This window comes from Salvelinus namaycush, chromosome 30 (genome assembly GCF_016432855.1).
Source record: "Salvelinus namaycush isolate Seneca chromosome 30, SaNama_1.0, whole genome shotgun sequence".
Taxonomy (NCBI): domain Eukaryota; kingdom Metazoa; phylum Chordata; class Actinopteri; order Salmoniformes; family Salmonidae; genus Salvelinus; species Salvelinus namaycush.
Genome location: NC_052336.1, coordinates 17,146,372 through 17,164,894, shown reverse-complemented (window position 1 = coordinate 17,164,894; position 18,523 = coordinate 17,146,372). Strand labels below are relative to the sequence as shown.

Genomic DNA, 18,523 nt, shown 5'->3' with positions numbered 1-18,523 from the left:
CATGCACACAAACAAACAGGTGTTTGAACACACATACACACATTAATTTGTAATTTGTCACATAAGCATAATAAGTAACCGAAATGTATGCATGTGAAGTTCGATTGTATAAAAGCTGTAGTCATTCTGTACAACGACAGTGTCTATGAAGGCAACATATTTAATTTTGAGATAATTTCTTCTAGGGAGACCTCAAACACTGAAACAAAAAAGCAAAGAACACTGCTACACAGAATAAATGGTGGCAATGAATACATGGTGACAATCTGAAAAATGCACAGTCCAGATCTCTGAATCTCAATGTGATAGCGTATGGTAGGTATTCACTGATTTTAGAGTATGTGTTGTTATATGTGCTTTAGTAACAGATAATAGTAGGATGAGCATCACTTATGTTGAACTTGACATCAGAATGTCAAATTAGCCATTGTAATGTGGGCCAATGTGTTATATTTTAGGTAGTGTATCACTTGATCATGGATATTTAGAGTAAATATTGTACATCCAGACCAACATTTACAGAATTAACAAATTTATATTAATATAACCTGTTCAACTTTTTGTTGTAGGTAAGACGACATCTGGCATTGTCAAGTACACCATTCAGATACCAGGTGTTGCAACACCTGCACCTGTTGCCACTAACATACTGCCTGCTACTACCTTACCGGCTGCTACCACCATCCTACCGGCTGTTACTACTCGTCCAGCTGCTACTACCATACCAGTTGCTACCATCCCACTGGTAGCTACTACCTTACCGGCTGCTACCACCATACCGGCAATTACTACTGTATCTGTAACTGTACCTGAAATCACAGCCCCAACTACCATCACCAGCCTTCCTTCCTGTATAATTTCCCCTCAGTCAGACACAGTTCTAGATGCTTTCAATATCACCAGTGCAACAACCTCCTGCTCCACAGGCAAATGCCAATATTGTATCAAAACTGACAAAGGTGAGTTGTCTGAAATCTGTCCACAATGTAGTCTATTTCAAGACACTTTCCCCTATCAGAGATGTTGAATAGTAGGACCGTGAATCAAAAATCTAAAATTCAGTTCCCTGTATTCAGATGAAGCTTCATCCACTGTATGAAAATACTTGATATAATATTTATTTAAATTTCAGATAAACATTTGCACTGCATTTATGGAAAGGAAGTCAAGTCAATCTTCCTACCTCTCGGGAACAACAGTTACAACTACAGTCTGTCTATGGTGGTAACTCTAATAAATTGGCATAGAAAAACCAATGCCACAATCACCACTGTGTCACGATCTTGGAAATGAGCGGACCAAGGCGCAGCATGAATATAGTTCCACATATTTATTTAAGTGAAACTAACAAACAAAAATAACAAAACTTACAAAGACCGTGAGGACGTAGTGCCCAAACACACTAACAAACAATCAATATCACACAAAACACAGGTGGGGAAATAGCTACCTAAATATGATCCCCAATCAGAGGCAACGATAAACAGCTGCCTCTAATTGGGAACCACATTAGCACCAACATAGAAATAAATATACTAGATCACCCCCTAGTCACGCCCTGACCTACTACACCATAGAGAACCAAGGGCTCTCTATGGTCAGGGCGTGACACACTGAGGTTTGTCATCAAGTAAAAATCCTATCATTTACTTAATTATTTAATGTATGGAATCTGTCCTGCCTTTCTGCTCCATAGAGCTCACATTTATAATGTAGTATCTGGAGCTCTCATTTGATTGTTTTCCCCCAAGGTGTGGCCATCCAATTCCAGTTCCTCTGTGGAGAAACTGCAGTCTGTGGTTGAGAACACTGTCGCTCAGCTACAGCAGCAGGGGTTGCTCACTGGGGAGACCCTGGGACAGATGTTCAAGTCTGTGTCCGACATTCTGAATAAGGGCTCCAGTGAGGATCAGAAAGGTGTCAGGGAGGAGGTGAGAATGGGGTAATATGCTAAGGTCATAGGGAGCATGGGCTTTGATGCCAGGAATGTCTACACCAGGGATGGGCAACTGGCAAACCGCTTTTGTAGTTCCGTGGATCAATTTCCAAAAATAAAGCCCCAACTATTATATTTTCTGTAAAGCCTTTAAAGACTAATAATGAGCAGTTAATAAACTACTTATCAGGGTTGGATCCAGGCATAAGTGACATAAGCAGTCACTTAGGGCCCCTGGCTGCTAAATCAGGGACCAGTCAAGACTGGGACCAGTAAAAACAATTGTCCCAACAGGTGCAAAGCCAAGTCTCGCTTAGGGCCCCCAAAAGACTAGGGCTGGCCCTCGCTACTGGTGTAATGCATTTAGTTAAGAGCCATAAGTAGTTTAACTGCAGAAATGGATTGAATGCAAAAATCAGTTGACTGCATGTGGGGCTATGGATGAGGGTACGCAGACCCGCGAGCCACTGCAGCTCCTCATGATGAGTTCACATTTTTTGTGCCCCCCACCCTGGTCTAGGGACTCTGTGTATTGTTGAAAGTAAGACATTACACTAAACTAAAAGAGTTACGATAAATTAGTATGAAGTTCAAGACAAAAGGAAGTGTCTCTTTAGATGGATGTTTGTGAGGTATTCTGATTGATGTTGCAGCTGCGATAACAGATGCTGAGCACCATGACTGCAGTGCTGAAGAATGTCCCCAACAACACTCCTCAGGAAGTGCAGCTGACGGCCAGAGCAGTGGCAGGGATCACCAAGCGGGGGGAAGAGGTCAATTCCGCTGCTCAGGTACACTTGGATATGGGAGCAAGGAAACATAATCTTTCCCAAACATGTATTGCTGGAAGAGAGCGGAGATTTAGTTCCCAATGGTCTATGTTGTGTTGTGGATCTTTTCCAGCTAGAAGCTAGCTCCCTGGTGGCAGACCTCTGCTCTTCCCTCCTCTATATGAATGTCAGTGAGCATGGTGGAGAAGAGATGGTGCAGGCAGCTACACCAATTGTAGAGGCAGCCAGCAATATCCTGGGAGTCTCTTCAAATGCAAGCACACAGGTGATATATATAGCTTCACTGAGTTCCCTGATGACAGTAATGAACTATGATTACTTTTCAGGACTACTGCATTTTGTTTGTCTTTCAAGGAGAAAGGTCTCAAAGATTCTCATTAACAGCATGGACAATGTGCAGAGTGCACTGTTAAATGGCTAAAAGGTTGGTCAGGAGCCTGCCATTATCAAGAGCCCTGAGATCAGTGTGTATGCTAACAGGTAAGAGACAGAGCATTGGAGTGGAAACATTACAATAAAAAATGCAAGGCCTGTCACATAAATGTAATTTGAGATATGTAATTTGTATTTAAAATACAATATCTCAAAAACAAAATGCTACTGTTAAGTTGCCTCAATATTGAGTTACAGTATATTATGCACTCTTCTCTTAGGATGTCTCCAAATAGCATTCAGATGCAGTCTATAAACATCCCAGATAGCTCCTCTGCAAGCTTTTCCTTCCCTCCCCTGGGTGCTGATGTCCTTTCTCCAGATGAACCAGTGGATGTGCGAGAAAGTGTGAATGTCTGCGAGTGAATGTGTGGAGGTTAGTGAGGGATTTATCATGCAAGTGAATACGGCAGTGAAAGTGTTTTATTTTTATTTTCTGTCAAGCATTGGGGGGGGTTTCATTTGGTTAATTGTTCATATAGTAATTGTCTATCTGTCTTTTGTGGACGGTTTTAACCCTCATTATCTTGTCTCATCATTTCCTTATTTTTACAGATGCTGAGTTTTGAGAACAACCCTTATTCTTGGAGTGAGGGGGGTAACATCCGTGGTGCCATGGGGTCTGTGTCTCTCACCAGACAGGATGGATCAGCACTCCCTGTGGAGAACCTGTCTGAGGAGACTGAGGTCAGAATGCTGCAAATGTGTACCAATTTTAGTGGAGCTTTTCTCTTGAGAGCCCTTGATGTCCAAGACTTACAGTATATTTTCTAAGATAATGTCCAAGACTTATACTTTAAAGACTATATGATCAAGTAGACAGAATTATGATTACAGTTGTATATATTACAACATCTTCTATGATTCTCAGATCCTCTTGCCGAGACTTGAAGGCGGGCAGGTGAACAGCACAATCCTTGACCTGGGAAACTACAGCACACTGATGATCGACGTCCCTTCACCAGACATAACACTGGTGCTAAAGATGGAGCCCTCAGAGGACATACCATTTGTACTGTTGCTGGGGTATAAAGACTACCCAAAGGACAAGCAATATATAGCCAAGACGCAGATTCCTCACCAAGGCAATTCACAAGGTGATCAACCTCCTGAACTGACTTCTTGTAAATGGCAGAGACATAGAACTATTGTGAAGCATAATGAACAAACACTGAGTGTTTAGAAATATACATGTGCATGTGTTGTGTTTATTTTGGGTACAGAGAGATACACCTGGGTCGCCAGACACTGTCGCCAGACACTGTCATCAAGGTAAAAGAAGTACACAATTTTAACAGAATTCGTAATCAAGAGTCAGCCTGTTTTCATCGCCACAGTAGCAAAGCTGTTAATACAGTGCATTCGGAAAGTATTCAGACCCCTTCCCTTTTTCCATATTTTGTTACGTTACAGCCTTAATCTAAAATTGATTAAATAAATAAAAATCCTCATCAATCTATACACAATACCCCCTAATAAAAAAGCTAAATCTGTTTTTTTTTAAGCTTTAGCAAATGTATTTAAAAAAAACACAGAAATACCTTATTTACATAAGTATTCAGACCCTTTGCTATGAGACTCGAAATTGAGCTCAGGTGCATCCTGTTTCCATTGATCATCCTTGAGATGTTTCTACAACTTGGAGTCCACCTGTGGTAAATTCAAATGATTTGACCTGGTTTGTAAAGGCACAACCTGTCTATATAAGGTCCCACAGTTGACAGTGCATGTCAGAGCAAACACCAAGCCATGAGGTAGAGCTCTGTAGAGCTCCGAGGCAGGATTGTGTTGAGGCACAGATCTGGGGACGTGTACCAAAACATTTCTGCAGCATTGAAGGTCCCCAAGAACACAGTGTTCTTCATCATTCTTAAATGGAAGAAATTTGGAACCACCAAGACTTCTTAGAGCTGTCCGCCCGGCCACACTGAGCAATCGGGGGAGAAGTCAGTCTGCATTGCACTGCTGGTTGATCTGATAACATGTTCTGGTAGTATGTCCAGAGATGCAATATTTACAGTATATAGTTGCCAAAGTTTAATCATTGTTGTCAGTCAGCCAAAGGATAATCATATGATATATGGCTTAAACCAAAACTCAGAATTTATAACCAGATTAAAAACAGCTAGGATCCAGAACCTTATGTCACCTCTCACCTTACAAGAAACCAAAGACCCCTGTTTGCCACATTGAGAACCGGGATACTGCCTCTGGCAATTGAGGTTAGTAGGTTAAATGCAATAATTGAAGAAGAGCAGCTAGGGGCGATTCAGGGGAGGTTGAGAATTAACTGTACTTTACATTTACATTTTGATTTACATGTACGTACATGATAATTTAAGAGTAACCTTGTTTGATAAAATGCAACAACTGAAACCAGAAATTAGATGTGAAGAGAAACTGGAATGCTTATCTAGAAAATAAGTGTTCCTGGTTACAAATGCTGTTTCCAAAGCATGGAAGATACATCAAGATAAACTACACCGAGTATACAAAACATTAAGAACCCCTGCTCTTTCCATGACATAGACTGACCAGGTGAATCCAGGTGAAAGCTATGATCCCTTATTGATGTCACTTGTTAAATCCACTTCAATCAGTGTAGATGAAGGGGAGGAGACAGGTTAATTAAATAAGGATTTTAAAAGCCTTGAGACAATTGAGACATTGTGCCATTCAGAGGGTGAATGGGCAAGACAAAATATTGTATTACCTTTGAAGGGGGTATGGTAGAAGGTCCCAGGTGCACCGGTTTGAGTGTGTCAAGAACTGCAATGCTGCTGGGTTTTTCATGCTAAACAGTTTTCCGTGTGTATCAAGAATAGTCCACCACCCAAAGAACATCCAGCCAACATGACACAGCTGTGGGAAGCATTGGAATCAACATTGGCCAGCATCCCTGTGGAACGCTTAACAAACCTTGTACAGTCCATGCCCAGAGGAATTGAGGCTGTTCTGTGGGAAAAAGGGGGTGCAACTCAATATTAGGAAGGTGTTCCTAATGTTTTATTCCTAATGTTTTGTACATGGTTTTGTCAAAATTGTTCAAGCTCAGTAAATGTATTGACAACAATATTCAAACCTTGTCCCTGATTTTCAAGCTAATTTAAGTCAGGACTTAGACTGGATCACCCAGGAACACTCAACGCCTATTGGAAAGCCATTCCGGGGTGTCTTTGGCAATACCCATAACATGATCCTGCCACCACAATACTTGAAAATACAGAGGATCAACAACATTCACTCCAGATTACTGGCCTGTATGACAAAGTGAAAAAATCCACTCTAAATCATAAATTCTGTTTGCAACAAGGCTGTTAAGTAATACTGCAATACAATAAAGCAAAGAAATTTACCTTTAAAAATGACAGGTTTTGGTCAAATATAACACAGAGTGAAGCCCTTTGTAGTTTCAAGTATTTTGGTGGCCGCGTCATGTTATGGGTATAATTGTCACCAGCAGGGACTGGGGAGTTTGTCAGGATCAAAATAAATATGAAAGGAGCAGTTTAAATTTAACTGGGGAGTTTGTATGCGTGCAAATATATCATTATTTTCTTTGCTACTGCAGATACAGTGCTCCTACAAGCCCATGTGGGCTGGGCATTTTGAAAATGCAAGACACTTTAATAATGAAATAAATAAAATCAATAATTGCTGTGTTTTCAGAGACCAGCCTGTGTGGGAGCCCTGAGAAGACTGGGGATGGGAGACAGAAAAGGAGCACCAACAGCCAGTATCTGTACAGGCAGCTACGCCATGTAGAGAAGGAGCTGAGCCTACTGGGACCTTCTCGCTTCCCCAACCCAGACAACTACTGCCGGGCAGTGTAGCAGGTCCAGGGCATGAAGGGACTGATAGAGTCCTACCTCACCTCTTCCAGCCTGGGAGGGGACCAGATGGCTCAAAGCCAAAGCCCAGCAGAGAGCAGTGAGGTAGACACCAGCAGTAAGAAGCATGGCGGGCTGCCCTGGTGGGTTGTGTTTATCGGCTGGATACTGGTGTTAGCCACCAGCAGAGTATCAGGATACTTCACCATGATGTATGGGCTGACCTATGGGAAGGACGCCATGGTCGTGTCTTTCTTTGAGAGTCTCTTTATCACTCAGCCACTGAATGTGAGACCTACAGTACAATACATACTGTACAATGTAAGATGCCCTGCAGCATGTATCTGTAATCTGGGTATTACTTTGTGGATTTCCTAACACAGGTGCTAGGTTTTGCAGACTTCTTTGCTCTCGTTCTGAAGAAAATCTGAAGGATTATGGGGATCCAAAGATTGAGGGGGAGCGTCGAAACCCAGGTGTTTTAAATACAAGCTGATTTTCCATATCTCAGGCATAACAATATATCCTTTCTACTTTCCTTATTCATTGTTACAGATATTGTGTTTACTTGTATATGAGATAGCTAAGACTAGATACAGCTTGTTTTCAACTTTTACAACCATCTTGTCCACAGATGACCCTGAAGTAGTCTGGGCTGTCAGGAGGGATAGCACATGCAGCTTCTACCAGTACCCCTCCTCCCACAGTGTGCAAATACCTCTCTTCTCAGCAACCTTTTTGGAGACTACCCAGGTAGCATTCTCTAAAAAATAATGTTTATTTCATAGAGAACATTCATTTATGAAAAGTTATAGAGAAATTGTATAGGTGAAAGCGTGCTAGCGTTTTATCTTTTGCATGCTGTGTTATAGGTTTCATCACAGATGGGAACTCCAAACTGGTTGGTAATGCCCGTCTTCGCCAGGTGAGGGTGCAGAAGATGGGAACTCCAAACTGGTTGGTAATGCCCGTCTTCGCCAGGTGAGGGTGCAGAAGATGGGAACTCCAAACTGGTTGGTAATGCCCGTCTTCGCCAGGTGAGGGTGCAGAAGATGGGAACTCCAAACTGGTTGGTAATGCCCGTCTTCGCCAGGTGAGGGTGCAGAAGATGGGAACTCCAAACTGGTTGGTAATGCCCGTCTTCGCCAGATGAGGGTGCAGAAGATGGGCATTAGGAGCGTTGACCAGGTCTCTCTTGGAAAAGAGATGTTATCTCATTGAGAAAAACCTGTATAAATAAAGGTAAAATTAAATATAAAAAAATGTAATAAAAAAGAACTTCTGCGGCATCACCCGCTCAATGCGCCAGGCTGTACCTGACTGTCATGCTCCATACTCATGGGAGGTGGAGGACATGGGCTCCTATGGGCCAGGCTGGAACCGCTCTGCGAGTGAAAACACTTCAAAGACCCTCCGCAGCCCCTGGCAGTACCAAACCCAGGCCCTACTCAGAGCCCAACCCATCTGGGGCAGTGTGGTTCTCTACAGGGGAGGGGGGTTTGTGGTGGACCTGGGCCCTGACTCACAGAACGCTAGCAGGTAAGCTCATAATTACCAATGCTTCAAATTGATCACAATTATCATGCCATAGCAAATTTATATAATGGAGGTTGGTGCCCCGGTCCCCAAAGGCTGTAGTCCGGCCCTGTGTATCGAAGGGTGTATTTTAATTATTCCATGTATTCTGTCCCTGCAGTACCCTTCAGTATCTGTTTGACAACACCTGGCTTGATTTGTTCATCCGAGCAGTCTTTGTAGAGTTCACAGTGTACAATGCCAATCTCTTCTGCATTGTCACACTCATGCTGGAGACCACAGCTGTAGGTGAGACAGTTGTTAAATCACTCCATGAACACAGCACAAAGTAAGTATTTAAAGGCATCCAAACCTCAGATTGTCAGCACCTGTCTTATTCTCTCAGGAGCGTTCCAGTTTCGCAGTGAGCTGCAGTGTCTGACTATACCAGTCCACCGGTGGACTCCACATCTTTGTTATGGCCTCTGAGGTCATCTATTTCCTCTTTATCCTCTACTACATTCATGTTCAAGTAAACCTTTCTTTACACAGCTTTCTTATGCTGTTCTATATTAGAATATAAAGGCAGTGATACAATGCTTCCGGAATTCCTCCTGAGTCTAACTCTTCTCCTCTCCTCACATGGAAAGCTGATGAAGCAGCAGAAGTGGGCTTACTTCAAAACAAAGTGGAACCTGCTGGAGCTCGCCATCATCCTCCTGAGCTGGAGCGCACTGTCTGTCTTCATTAAGAGGAGCCTGTTAGGGAACCGGGACATGGAGTACTACCACAACCATAAAGACCAGTGAGTTCACACTGGGTTGGGCTATCATGAGTTTCTGCTATTCTTTCGCTAGTCTGCTATCCCTATTGTTGGTCAGTTGCTCCTGTATGATGTTCAACTTCTTCTCTCTCTATCCAGGTTTGCCAGTTTCCATGAGACAGCCACAGCAGATGCAGTGCTGGGGTATCTGATCGCATTCCTGGTGCTACTGGCTACAGTCAAACTGTGGCATCTGATGAGGCTCAACCCCAAGCTACACATGATCACAGCCACACTGCAACGTGCCTGGACTGACATATCAGGCTTCCTTGTGGTCATCACCATTATGTTCCTGGCCTATTCTATCGCTGTAAGGGTCTTTCTGAAACGCCTAACCTAGAAGTTGTCCAACTTCATCCTCTTCTTATGTGATGTTATGCTTGTGTATGATGGGTGTCCCCTCGACTTGCAGTGTGAGTGTAAACTGTGATCATTCTCTGTCTGCAGTCTAATCTGATGTATGGCTGGAAGCTGTACTCATATAGGACTCTCCTGGATTCTGCTCTGACCATGGTCAGCTTGCAACTGGGCATCTTCAACTATGACGAGGTTAGTAAAGTAGGACAGCTCTACTAGACTCCCGATTACTGATGTAGTCATGATGGTAGCTTTGTGATTAAATTCTGTAACATCTCCTTCCAATCCAGGTTCTTGATTACAACCCGGTGCTTGGTGCGTTCCTCATCGGCTCCTGCATTATATTCATGACCTTTGTGGTTCTGAACCTGTTCATCTCAGTCCATCCTGGTGGCGTTCACTCAAGAGCAAATACATCACAAGGTACTGTGCATCAATCTTACACTATGTAAAATTAACATCAATATACATTGAGGGAAAAAAGTATTTGATCCCCTGCTGATTGTGTACGTTTGCCCACTGACAAAGAAATGATCAGTCTATAATTTTAATGGTAGGTTTATTTGAACAGTAAGAGACAGAATAACAACAAAAAAATCCAGAAAAAACACATGTCAAAAATGTTATTAAATTATTTGCATTTTAATGAGGGAAATAAGTATTTGACCCCTTCTCAATCAGAACGATTTCTGGCTCCCAGGTGTCTTTTATACAGGTAACGAGCTGAGATTAGGAGCACACTCTTAAAGGGAGTGCTCCTAATCTCAGTTTGTTACCTGTATAAAAGACACCTGTCCACAGAAGCAATCAATCAATTAGATTACAAACTCTCCACCATGGCCAAGACCAAAGAGCTCTCCAAGGATGTCAGGGACAAGTTTGTAGACCTACACAAGGCTGGAATGGGCTACAAGACCATCGCCAAGCAGCTTGGTGAGAAGGTGACAACAGTTGGTCCGATTATTCGCAAATGGAAGAAACACAAAAGAACTGTCAATCTCCCTCGGCCTGGGGCTCCATGCAAGATCTCACCTCGTGGAGTTGCAATGATCATAAGAACGGTGAGGAATCAGCCCAGAACTACACTGGAGGATCTTGTCAATGATCTCAAGGCAGCTGGGACCATAGTCACCAAGAAAACAATTGGTAACACACTACGCCGTGAAGGACTGAAATCCTGCAGCGCCCGCAAGGTCCCCCTGCACAAGAAAGCACATATACATGCCCGTCTGAAGTTTGCCAATGAACATCTGAATGATTCAGAGGACAACTGGGTGAAAGTGTTGGCATCAACTCAACTCGCCGTGTTTGGAGGAGGAGGAATGCTGCCTATGACCCCAGGCACACCATCCCCACCGTCAAACATGGAGGTGGAAACATTATGCTTTGGGGGTGTTTTTCTGCTAAGGGGACAGGACAACTTCAATGCATCAAAGGGACGATGGACGGGGCCATGTACCGTCAAATCTTGGGTGAGAACCTCCTTCCCTCAGCCAGTGCATTGAAAATGGGCCGTGGGTGGGTATTCCAGCATGACAATGACCCAAAACACATGGCCAAGGCAACAAAGGAGTGGCTCAAGAAGAAGTACATTAAGGTCCTGGAGTGGCCTAGCCAGTCTCCAGACCTTAATCCCATAGGAAATCTGTGGAGGGAGCTGAACGTTCGAGTTGCCAAACGTCAGCCTCGAAACCTTAATGACTTGGAGAAGATCTGCAAAGAGGAGTGGACCAAAATCCCTCCTGAGATGTGTGCAAACCTGGTGGCCAACTACAAGACACGTCTGACCTCTGTGATTTCCAACAAGGGTTTTGCCACCAAGTACTAAGTCATGTTTTGGAGAGGGGTCAAATACTTATTTCCCTCATTAAAATGCAAATCAATTTATAACATTTTTGACATGCGTTTTTCTGGATTTTTTTGTTATTCTGTCTCACTGTTCAAATAAGCCTACCATTAAAATTATAGACTGATCATTTCTTTGTCAGTGGGCAAACGTACAAAATCAGCAAGGGATCAAATACTTTTTTCCCTCACTGTATCAGAATCAACAGGGACCAATATCTCAATACATTTTGACTGAGGCGGTCACTTGGCTATCCATTCTGAGCTGTCTGTTCACTGTTCCACAGCCCTCAGAGGAGGAGATAGTAGATCTGAGGCTGATGAAGCTCTGCAGCTTGCTTGGAATCAAAATTAAGAGAGAAGACAGTGACAGCCCCAAGGAGAATGGCATGGCTGCCTCAGCAACTAACAGAGGATTCTCCACTATATCCTCATAGATGATTACTTCTAAGTACTGGTGTACCACTCTGTATGTATTCACAGGGAGCTGTCATTTTCAGTTCTGTTGCTTCATAGGAGCAGTGATGCAGTGATGCATTTTGTTGACTTGTTGCCTCTAGCTGTTTAGTTATCTAATATATCATGCATAAATGAGGCTATTTGTACCGTTTTGTGATCTATTGCAAAGCTTTAAAAAGATGGAGAAAATAACAGCTCCTTCTGTTACCTCACTTTTCTGTCACAAATACACATATGTATGGTTATTATGGTAACATGTGAGGAGACAACAATGAGGAGGAGAGCAGGATACAAGATAATTCCAATGTTGTATTAGTAACATGTTTGTTGTGAAATTAATAAAAATAGTTTTGAACCATAGCAAACTAGTATTTTGTCAACATTAACCAAATGAGCTGCATAAGAATGAAAAATGATTAGACTTATGTGGAGTAGACAAACAAATGGCCAATTCCCTTCACTCTTTTAATCCATTATGAAAATGAGAGGGTCTTCTTAATAAAAAAAAAAAGATAGTGTCTGACAGGTGGGAAGAACGAAAACAAAGTCAGTCTGTAGTCAGAAATGACCATTGCTTCCTCATTTCTTCTCCTTCTTCTTATCTTTCTTAGTGTCTCCCTTCTCTTTCTCCTTATCCTTGTCCTCTTTCTTCTCTTTCTTGCTGTCATCTTTTTCCTGTCCTTCCTTCTTCTCTGCATCTCGGTTGGCGACCTTGTTGTTGATGAGGTTGTGAAGAGCAACCACGGAGCGGATGAGTGAAGCCAGGTAAACCACCAGCATCTGGTCATTGGTCTTGAGGTAAAATGCCTTGATGAACTCTTGAAGGTTGACGTCAGGCAGCAGGTTGAAGACGTCCTGCAGCTGGTAGATGATCTGGTGGTTGATAGGCAGCTTACCTGCTGCAACTTTTTCCAAATACCCTTTGATATCCACTAACTTGCAGTTGAGGCCCTTTAGGCCATGCACCTGGTTGGTGATGCGTTGAGACAGGGTGCCAACTGTTGTGTCCTTGATGTCTCTGGATAGAGATACAAAACATTTTATTTTAGTGACTTGCATGTTTTAAGTCAACCTGTTTCCCTTTTTGGTAGAAGAACTGGCCTTAAATTTTTATGGTAAGAATCAGACTTGGGTTCAAATACTAGTTTTTCAATTACTTTCATATACATTTAAAGTACAGTTCCAGTAAAAAGTTTGGGCACAGATACTAATTCAAAGGGGTTTTCTTTATTTTTAATATTTTCTACATTGTAGAATAATAGTGAAGACATCAAAACTATGAAATAACACATATGGAATCATGTAGTAACCAAAAACGTGTTAATCAAATCAAAATAGATTTGATTCTTCAAAGTAGCCACGCTTTGCCCTGATGACAACTTTGCACACTCTTGGCATTCTCTCAACCAGCTTCACCTGGAATGCTTTTCCAACAGTCTTGAGGGACTTCCCACATATGCTGAGCACTTGTTGGCTGCTTTTCCTTCACTCTGCGGTCCAACTCATCCCAAACCATCTCAATTGGGTTGAGGTCTGGTGATTGTGGAGGGCAGGTTATCTGATGCAGCACCATCACTCTCCTTGGTCAAATACCCCTTACACAGCCTGGAGGTGTGTTTTGGGTCATTGTCCTGTTGAAAAACAAATGATAGTCCCACTAAGCGCAAACCAGATGGGATGGCGTATCGTTGCACCCCCACGCCATTAAACCTCCTCCTCCATACTTCACGGTGGGAACCGCACATGCAGAGATCATCCGTTCACCTACTCTGCGTCTCACAAAGACACGCCGGTTGGAACCAAAAATCGTACATTTGGACTCATCAGACCAAAGGACAGGATTCCACCGGTCTAATGTCCATTGCTTGTGTTTCTTGGCCCAAGCAAGTCTCTTCATCTTTTTGTTGTCCTTTAGTAGTGGTTTCTTTGCAGCAATTCAACCATGAAGGCCTGATTCATGCAGTCTCTTCTGAACAGTTGATGTTGAGATGTGTCTGTTACGTGAACTCTGTGAAGCATTTATTTGGGCTGCAATCTGAGGTACAGTTAATTCTAATTAATGTATTCTCTGCAGCAGAGGTAACTCTGGGTCTTCCTTTCCTGTGGCGGTCCTCACGAGTCAGTTTCATCATAGCACTTGATGGTTTTTGCGACTACACTTGAAGAAACGTTCAAAGTTCTTGACATTTTCCACATTGACTGACCTTCATGTCTTAAAGTAATGATGGACTGTCATTTCTCTTTGCTTCTTTGAGCTGTTTCTTTACATAATATGGACTTGGTCTTTTTCCAAATGGGGCTCTCTTATGTATACCACCCCTACCTTGTCACAACACAACTGATTGGCTCAAACGCATTAAGGATAGAAATTCCACAAATGAACTTTTAACAAGGCACACCTGTTAATTTAAATGCATTCCAGGTGACTACCTCATGAAGCTGGTTTAGAGAATGCCAAGAGTGTGCAAAGCTGTCATCAAGGCAAAGGGTAGCTACTTTGAAGAATCTCAAATTGAAAATATATTTTGATATTAACACTTTTTTGCTTACTACATGATTCCATGTGTTATTTCATAGTTTTGATGTCTTCACTACTTTCTACAATGTAGAAAATAGTAAAAATATAGAAAAACCCTTGAATGAGTAGGTGTGTCCAAACTTTTTACTGGTACTGTACGTATTCAGAAATATTTTATTTGAAAAGAATATTGAATATTTTAGTGTACACTGAACAAAAATATAACCGCAACATGTAAAGTGTTACTCCCATGTTTCATGAGCTGATGTCAACGTTGTGAACAGAGTGCCCTATGGTGGTGGTTGGGTTATGGAATGGGCAGGCAGGTATAAGCTACAGACAACGAACACAATTGCAATTTATCAATGGCAATTTGAATGCACAGAGATACTGTGTCGAGATCCTTAGGCCCATTGTCGTGCAATTCATCCATCACCTCATGTTTCAGCATGATAATGCACGGCCCCATGTCTCAAGGATCTGTACACAATTCCTGGAAGAGGAAAATGTCCCAGTTCTTCCATGGCCAGCAAACTCACCAGACATGTCACCCATTGAGCAAGATTGGGATGCTCTGGATTGACATGTATAACAACGTGTTCCAATTCCCGCCAATATCCAGCAACTTCGCTGGAGGAATGGGAAAACATTCTACAGGCCACAATCAACAGCCTGATAAACTCTATGCGAAGGAGATGTGTCACGCTGCATGAGGCAAATGGTGTTCACACCAGATATTGACTGGTTCTGATCCATGCCCCTACTTTAAAGGTATCTGTGACCAACAGATGCAGATCTGTATTCCCAGTCATGTGAAATCCATAGATTAGGGCCTAATGAATTTATTTCAATTGACTGATTTATTTATATGAACTGTAACTCAGTAAAATCTTTGAAAGTGTTGCATGTTGTGTTTATATTTTTGTTCAGTATATTTAGAAATACACTTGGAAAGCATTTGAAAATACACTTACTCAAATACACACCCATGTACTTAACCCAGGTATTTGAAAATAGTATTTGAAAATGGTTTCAAATACAATTTTTTATTTTTATTTTTTAAATACAAATAACCATTCAAATACTCAAATGAAAGTACTTGTTTTGGGCTGTGTATTTGAAAATACTCAAACAGAAAAAAAGTATTTCAGTACCAGATACTCAAATATACGTGTATTTGAACCCAGGTCTGGTCTGAAAAACTTATGAGCAATAATACAAGAACGACAGTCATTTACATATTGAACTTCAAGACAAATGACAAGTACAAACACATTGACCACATGCATGGGTCATGTCTTACCGGAGTAAATGCTCCACTCCCACTTCCTCTGCTTCTTCAGCACCAATCTCACTGGTGACATGTTCAAAAGTCTTGGACGTTGGAGTGCCATCCTAAAAACAAAAGGAATGTTACAACCATTAGACCTTCTTCTCAAGTGAGTTTGTCAGTTTTCCTCAACATTAAAGCTCAAAAGGCATCCGTTGCTCCACAACAAAACAAACTTTGATTTGTACAGTGACATTCTTTCTAATCCTATCATTTTTCGATTTCACTAAGTGGTAGATGTAAAACTGACATGCAGCATAAACCTTTGTTGCAGAGGTAATAGAGAATTGTAGTTCCACTTTTACATTCATTCAATAATTCCCCTGTTAAAAACATACATCATGCACTTCCTCCACAGATATGTAGGCCTCTGTTGGTAGACCCAGGTCTTTTGGTTTCACGTCAATGATGACTAAAACCTATAAACAACCAAAAAATAAAATTAAAATCTTTGTACCATAGTATGTTTACTCATATCAGTAACATCCGTAGTAATATGTAATTGCTAAGTAAAAAATTACATCAACATTTTGTATTAAATTCAACTAAAGTGTTGTACTTATACTTACAGAATTGGTACAATATTGCTTCACGAGTTCATTGATGGCAATGTCATTCTTGTGTAGTTTGGGGCCCGTGTGATACCAACCAACTATTCTTTCTCTTGCTGAAACAATGGGAATACATGTTCAATCACATTGTAGAGTAAAATCTAGTGTTATGAAAATGCATACTAATTTACAAAGAACTCGAGACTTACCATTGACTTTCTTGAACATGTTGTACATGTTCTCCAAATAGTCATGGTCTAGGAACCACACAGAATCATCCTTGTCATCCTCGTCAAACGGCACTGGAAGAAGGGGGGGGATCAGCCAGATCAACAAGAAACCAGAGTGTAATCAAATAATGGACTGTGGTTGTAGAAATAGGTCACGTTAGGAAACTCACCTGCAAAGCTGTTGGACACATCAAGAACCTTCTTATGCCATGAGCCGAGAAGTACACCCACAACCCTCTTCTGACTTCCAACTTTACCGATTCTGATCAAATACAGAACAAGCGTAGGCTGTTAGCTACAGACAGAGTTTCTGAACTGCCTGTATTGCACACTTGTGACAGTGACATCCCTGACTAGAGAGCGCGGATGGAGCTAACGCGTTACAAGCTGGTTAACGTTAGCTAGCTACAATAGCTAGTACAGTGCATAAACGATGCACTAATCGTTGAGGAAACCTGCCATTTGTGTAATATGAGAACTTGTGTATCTAGCTAGCTACTAGCTATACTGGATAGCATTAGGTGAATCAGAGCCTTCCGAGGTGAATCAGCTAGTTAGCTACATAGTAGCTAGTTTGCTAACGTTAGCTTGATTGCTCTAAGTTAATTTACTGTCACTAGCTAGTCGTTAACGTTAGTTAGCTACTATAACTAGCTAAACTGTAGTTATTTGGGAAACAACAGTGAGTCCACATTTTTGAACAATCATCAACAACTGTCTAGCTCATTCGAATCCGTTACCTGTTAAAATGATCCACCACACTCAGGAGCACCAAGGGATGGACAATAACTTTCTCAACAGCCAACTCCGGCATGTTTATGTGTGAATTGAATTCAATAGAAAATATTTTCGCGATAGAGAACCACAACCACTGTCAGTGCTCCACAATCCCACAATCCTTCGCGTAGGGTCATGTGACCAAGAGCCAAAGGGTATGGATTTGTCAAAACTGAGAAAAAATGCTCCGTTTGGGTTCTAACGTGCATTTTGCATGGATTTGAATACCCTTTAAAAAAATGTTAGGCGAAATATCTTAAATGAATTTGACAAGCAATTTTTTTAATCGAACGAGTCCAGAATATACTTTGTGTAGAATCATTGTGAAGTTGCAGTTCAAGCTTTTTAGCATGGATTCCTCCATGGGTTGGGCTGTCCCTGGTTTTAACACTAGAGGGCTGTAAACGCAGAAATAACTCTTACACACTGTCCCATCCTGTCATAGTTTGATTCTAGCATGTAAGTGCTTTTGAATTTAGACATTTGACCTATTTTCAATGTTACTCGTGATGACCAGACAGACATGGATCTTGGTGGACAAATCAATCAATAAATTGTATATTAATTTATTTTCCATCGTTATAGCTGTAGCTCTTAGAGTTGGGGCTTTACTTTATAGTGAACTCTCTTCTCGCGTTTCTTCAGAGTTAATAATAATCCGCCCTTGGTAACTTCATTACCCTCATGCTCATCCAAGGTTAGTAGTAGTTGCCACATGCTGTGTGCATGACATGCCTCACCCTGTGTGTGCTATCTAACTGCACATAATATTTAGAATTTTGGTTGTATGGTGTTTTCTACAAAGATTGATGAGGTTTCTTGTGATGGAGGAGTTAGGGTAGTGCCTTATAAACTAATAATGAACAGTTTATAAACTACTTATAACCCTCTGTATAAATCCTTAGGTTGCTACAAGCTGGGCAGGGAGCTATTTTATTGCTGGCCTACTGTATTGACTTTTTACTTCAAATTTAGCCTACTGGTCAAACTATTTTTTTTAAATGAACTGAACAGAAAGTATTTGGAAGGGTGAGAGAGGCCTGATTATCAGCAAAATCATAGGGCCAATAAAAGCATTAAATCCCAAGGACACGGTCATAAACACTAAGGCCACAGGTTGTTTGAAGTT

General features: G+C 41.6%; 1 protein-coding gene across 1 annotated transcript; it reads right to left on the bottom strand.

The window, feature by feature from the left end:
* Window positions 1-12,277: 12,277 nt before the first annotated feature.
* On the bottom strand, window positions 12,278-17,537 carry LOC120024949 (26S proteasome non-ATPase regulatory subunit 7). The gene is made up of 7 exons (XM_038969336.1): window positions 17,358-17,537; window positions 16,788-16,879; window positions 16,597-16,689; window positions 16,406-16,503; window positions 16,175-16,255; window positions 15,810-15,901; window positions 12,278-13,006 (listed from the first exon to the last, which is right to left on the bottom strand). The coding sequence occupies exons 1-7, from the start codon at window positions 17,429-17,431 to the stop codon at window positions 12,568-12,570; spliced, it is 969 nt and encodes a 322-aa protein (XP_038825264.1). The 5' UTR covers window positions 17,432-17,537; the 3' UTR covers window positions 12,278-12,567.
* Window positions 17,538-18,523: the final 986 nt, after the last annotated feature.

Coding starts and splice junctions, on each gene's coding strand:
- LOC120024949 (XM_038969336.1), bottom strand. CDS start 17,431: ATGCCGGAGTTGGCTGTTGAGAAAGTTATTGTCCATCCCTTGGTGCTC. Junction 16,256..16,405: donor AGCAATATTGTACCAATTCT/GTAAGTATAAGT, acceptor GGTTGTTTATAG/GTTTTAGTCATCATTGACGT. Junction 15,902..16,174: donor CTGTGGAGGAAGTGCATGAT/GTATGTTTTTAA, acceptor TTTTGTTTTTAG/GATGGCACTCCAACGTCCAA.